Here is a 5,745-nt window from a genome sequence, read left to right as displayed (position 1 = left end):
CATTTGGTAACGTGCTTGCTGAACATGCACAGTCCTGGATCCATCTTCAGCAAACCTCATATATGTGACACAGTAGCACAGACCTAGAATCCTACTAGCAACAGAGAGTTAACAATCTGGAATGCAAGATCGTGTTCACAGCATAAAGCAAGCTTGAGGACAACGCTATGCCAAATTTTTTTTAGATTAAATGTTTGTAAATGTTTTTCTCTGTACATGAGAATTCTACTCCACATAATCCCTCTGAAATAGTTTGGCAAACACACACACATGCGCGCACACACAAGCCCACACGTGCGCACACACACGCATTAATTATAATTAATCATCACATTAATTATAAGAGGGGGGGAAAGCCATAAAGCCTGTTTATACGAATTTGATAAAACTATGCTACTAAAGTTCGGTGGCACATGAGTGTGTGTGAGTGTGTGTGTGTGTGTGTGTGTGTGTGTGTGTGTGTGTGACTTTAAGAGAAAACAAGAGTCATCAGAGAAAAATCCTGGTGATAGGCCAGCAAGTGCGAACCCTAAGGTTTTTCCTGCATCTTGAGACTTGCACCTTACGTGAGCAGAGCAACGGTCTTCCTGGAATTTTACTTCCGCTTCCGGGACTGGCAACATGGGCTCTCCCGAGGAGCAGTCTGTTCCAGGAGATGATTTTAATGAGGAGAGTACAGATCCCAACAAGAATTTGAGCCTTATCTCAGGGCCTGCCGAGAGCAACGAGTGTGAAATCAGACTCCCAAGTCCCAAAGGCAGCAACCTCCCATTGGTGTCTCAGCAGGACACATCTGAGGCCCCATCGGTGGTGCTTTGGACCGGAGGGTGCTGGCCTGATTCCCTGGTGTCCGAGGAAGAGGGGCTAGGTTCCCCAGAGGATGAAAAGATGGATGGTTTGGACTTTCTCTCCCAACCCAGTGTAGAGACTGAACAGCAGGTGGCCAACCCAGAGACACCAGGAGCCAAAGAACAACCATCCTCAGAGAGCTTCTGTGCTGAAACAGAGACAGGCTCCAACAGAAGAGCTCCACAGGCTTCGGGCTCTGAGGAGGCAAAGGCAGCCTCTGCTGCCACTTTCTTGCCCAAGGGACTGGAGCAAAGCAGAGCTTGGGTGTCCCCAAGGAAGAGTACCACTAGTAGAATGCTGATCAGCGAGAATGTCCACCACCCTCCTTCCGAACCTGAATTATCAGAGGAATTAAATGAAGTCCAGATGATGAGAGTGACCATTTGCCTTAAAGATGGAAACCATGGGAACCAGGCTAAGAACAGTGGCCCAGCAGAGACTGGAGACCTAGCTAGACACTCCAATGTCCAGACCAGGGAGAGTTTCATTCGGATGCCCTCCTCCCTGCTGACTACTACCCGTGGCCTCACCTCTGGCATGGAAAGGCAGACCTCGAAAGAGCTGGAACCCTTTTCCTCTAAGAAAAAGCAAGGCATCTTATGGGGTAAGGGAGGAAGCAAATCCAACTACGCAGAGGCTGCTGCCGGGGTAGGTGCCCTGCCCAAGGCCGGTCCTAGAAAGAAGATGACCCAGAAGAAAAAACCCCTGTGGGACGCCTCAGCAGTTACCCTGGGGAAAGCCTTCCATCAATGGGGTCAGAGACTGAAGTCAGCTCCTGCAGAACCAGCCACGTTCCCCCCAATCTCTGGTGTTGGCCTGCCTGGGAGGTCCAATAAATGTTCACTGCTGCCCTTAAGACCTAAACAGTGCAAGAACTTCTACACTGGTAAGAGATCTGGAGCAAAGAGGACAAAGGAGTTACAGCTCATAGCAAAAGAAGACTCTGACTCAACCAGAGACCCTGGCTCACAGGTTCAGTTTCCAACATGCAGGGCAGAGCCGCCTTGCCAGAGTGTGCACCAGGAATTCAGCAGCGGGGATATAAACACTCGAAGCCTCCAGGATCCAGGAAACTCTCAGTCCTCAGGCCTGAGCCAGAGAGGTATCTTGTCCAAGAAATCTACACCCTCTGGTGACCAGGAAGAACCTGTGGGTCCTCCAGCCCCAGATTCAGAGATCCTGCAACTACATGGAACACAAGGCTGTCCCCGTTGTCCAGAGTTACAGAAGGAAATAGAGGACCTCAGGAAACAACTGTCAGCCCTGCAGGCTGTCGGTGAGAAGTTCCAAACCCATTCAACTTAAACCTAACACGTCCTCAAGACAAGCAGCTGGCGTTGTTTCTGATTCCTCTTCCAGATTCTTCTCTCCTCTTTGCTGCTGCTTTTTCTGCCCCTACCCCTTTCCAAGTTAACAGTAGTTTCGAATTCAAATACTTCTCATGAAGGAAAATAAAAGTCTGTGATATAAAGTCAATAAAGGTAACTCTAAAGAATGCTGGCTTGCTTCTGCCTTCTTGAAACTAACTGGTCACTGTACCAACACTGCCTGGCATGGAACATGATGAACCATAATGTGTTAAAGAGGCTGAGGGTAGTTTCTTTACAAGGCTGTTTTTCGATCTATTAGTTTTTATTTGGGCTTCGAGGTTTGATTTGTTTGCCTGTTGTTTGTTTTGTTTTATTTCTTTGAGAAGGAGCCCACATCAAGAAAACAACGGTGGTTCTCCAGATAAACATAAAGTACATTCTCTGATTTTAAATGGCTTAGAGGGAATTGCTCTCGTTTTACAGGGCTAGCACTACTGACAGGAAAATACAAATATAAATATAGGTGTTTGTGTGCCATTTTAATATTTTAAGCAAAGAATTCAGTCAGCTGACATCTTTATTCTTCTTATCCATGCTTCTCTGGTACGAGGTCTGGATTGTCCCACAAGTCTTTGTTCAAATATCAAGGAGCAACCTTGTAGTAGTGTCGAAGCATTCCAAGGTTCGACAGATAAATTCTTGGTGCCTGGCTAACACTACAGTGGCACAGTCAGAACTTCAGAAAGAAGTCAGTGGGCTCTGTTGAATATCTGGCCCAACAAAATCTAAATGTAAAAGATCTCTATGTGATAAACTCTCCAGGTACGACAAGCAGAAAACAAATGCACGGCCACAGCCCCAAGCTAAAAGCAGACCATACAGTTGTTTGCAAACAGAAGCAAAACAGAGAAAGGACTTGAGAGTCACTTTCCCCACAAGTTTTTACCTGTGACTCTATCCCTTTCATTCCCTTCACCTATTTCACCCCAGACACTTAGGCTGGATTGGTCAAGCATACAGCACTCTTCGGAATCTAGAAATAGAAAGGGTGTTTTATTTGCTTCAAAGATGTATCATCTCACGGAGAGGAGAGATTCACACCAATATCAGAGAACAAACTGCAATTCATAGTGTAAAAATAACTGTAAGCTATTTGGCATCGCGGACAGAGCCCTGTGCTACAGTTATGAACTCATCTTTAAATCTGTTTCAGTGCTTTCTAATGAAGCGCCCTTGGATGACTCAGTTTCATTTCCTTGGGCTTTCATTCTTCTTCCGTAAAATGAGGATAATAACAAAAATGAGTCTTTGTGTGTGAGGAAGAATTGCCTAAAGTTTAAAGTCAAATTTCAGGAAAACATAAAGGACTGCTATGGTTTAAAATGTAAACACAGTAGAGCACAACTTTGATGAGTTTATACCCTGGAGGTAGAAATAGCTCCCCCACCTTTAACTATTGGAATAGTCCAAGAATTAGTGAAGAGCACATCTCTGGAACTTCTGTGAGATCACAAGGAAGAAGCAATCAGGTACCTTGGAGGGGGATGCCCAGTTAGGAAACTGCCCCACTTTGAACTGAGAGAATCCAGGCCGGAAACCCTGTGTATGTACAGGACAAAGAGTCATGAAAACTTACACTTACAGTGAACCAGGGATATTTCTACTCTTATAATAAAATGCTTTCTCTCTCTCTCTCTCTCTCTCTCTCTCTCTCTTCTGATGAATACAACATTACTCTCTGAAAAAACTTTATTTAAAAATAATCAAGGAAGCCATGCATAGTAGCACAGGCCTTTAATCCCAGCACTTGGGAGGCAGAAGCAGAAAGAATTCTATTAATTCAAGGCCAACATAGCCTACATAGTGAGATCCAGGACAGCCAGAGTTATATAGTGAGACCCTATCTCAAAAAAAAAAAAAAATCAAGTAAAGTTGCCACAATACCACATGTACTTCTTAAAGAAGGACAAACAGGGGTTGGGGATTTAGCTCAGTGGTAGAGCGCTTGCCTAGCAAGCACAAGGCCCTGGGTTCGGTCCCCAGCTCTGAAAAAAGAAAAGAAAAAAAAAAAAGAAGGACAAACAATAATCACCTAAATGGAGGTCGCTGAAGGAGAACTTTCTTGTGAAATGGGTGATGGTAGATCAGTATAAACAACATCAAACAATACTACATGCTCAGAGCAAAGGAGACATTTGTTAGTAACACTGTGTTCATAGAACAGAGGGAAGAGTCATCAACTCTTAACCCTCAGGAGAGATTTCTAAAGAAAATGAATGTAAATGAAAGGTCACAGTAAAATTCTTACAGTGTGCCAGAAACACACACACACACACACACACACACACACACACACACACACACACACACACACACACCAAAACCATAAGGAGTCCAGAGATGTTGCCCAGTAGAGGAGAAGTTGTTTAGGATATATAATGTCCTAGGTTCTATTGTCAGCATGGAAAAAAATCACTGCTGAGAGACATATCAAGAAGAATATGATAGATTTGGAAAGTATTTAAGGCTACTTCCCTTGAGGAAAATACAAAAGTAAATAGAATATTCAACACAGAAAAAAGTTCTACTATATGGAGGAAAATATTGATATAACAATTAAAAAACCTTCCCAGGTCAATGAGGAGCTTCCCATTCCATCTCCCTAGACTTCCAATACCAGAGGCAATGATTAAAATAAAATCAGCAATTTCGACCAGATAATATAACTTTTAAAGTCTGAGGAATATTTTCTGAAATTTATTTTACATACTAAACATCTTTCTAAATGTAATAGATCCCAGAGACTGTAACAGAAAAAAATTATACAAATTTCATTAGTTTTTTTCAATACATCAAGAAAACAAAGTTAACAGGAAGCATAATTAGCCGTAATGGCGTGAACAGAGGTTCAGTCTTGTTATAATGAGATATGCAAATAAAAACTATCAAGAGATACTGCTTTTTTAAAATACATTTATTTTTTATTTATTCACTTTACATCTTGATCACTGCCCCACTCCTGGTCACCAATCTCCCACAATCCTCTCCCTTCCTCCATACCTCCATCCCCTTTTTCTCTCTAGGTATCCCTCTACCCTGGTACATCAAGTCTCTGCTGGTCTAGGCAGATTCTCTCCCACTCAGGCTGAACAAGAAAGCCCAGCTACAAGAACATACCCCACACACAAGCAACAGTTTTGGGGGTAGCCCCCATTCCAATTGTTTGAGACCCACATAAAGACTGAGTTGCATAAGAAATACTCAAGTTAATAAAAAAAAAAAAAGACTGAGTTGCACATCTGCTACATATTCATGCAGAGCCTACCTCCAACCTGTGTATGCCCTTTGGTTGGTGGTTCAGTCTCTGAAAGTCTCAAGCATCCCAGGTTAGTTGCTTCTGTTATTTCTGTGGAGTTCCTAACCCCTTTAGGACCCTCAATCCCCAACTCTTCCATAGGAGTCCCTGAGCTCCATCCAATGTTTGCCTGTGGTCTCTGTATCTGTCTGAGTCAGCTGCTAGGTGGATCCTCTCAGAGGATAACCAGGCTAGACTCTGTCTGCAAGCCTAACAGAGTATCATTAACAG

At 43.5% G+C, this 5,745-nt stretch overlaps 1 protein-coding gene across 1 annotated transcript; it reads left to right on the top strand.

Annotated features, from left to right (window-relative positions):
* The first annotated feature begins 616 nt into the window (after positions 1-616).
* LOC116890113 (uncharacterized protein CXorf49 homolog) lies at positions 617-2,344 on the top strand. Its single transcript, XM_032890855.1, has one exon. The coding sequence runs from the start codon at positions 622-624 to the stop codon at positions 2,152-2,154; it is 1,533 nt and encodes a 510-aa protein (XP_032746746.1). The 5' UTR covers positions 617-621; the 3' UTR covers positions 2,155-2,344.
* The last annotated feature ends 3,401 nt before the right edge of the window (positions 2,345-5,745 follow it).

The sequence above is a fragment of the Rattus rattus genome, chromosome 1, assembly GCF_011064425.1.
Source record: "Rattus rattus isolate New Zealand chromosome 1, Rrattus_CSIRO_v1, whole genome shotgun sequence".
In the NCBI taxonomy this organism is placed as follows: domain Eukaryota; kingdom Metazoa; phylum Chordata; class Mammalia; order Rodentia; family Muridae; genus Rattus; species Rattus rattus.
This window is presented reverse-complemented; position numbering and strand designations above follow the sequence as displayed.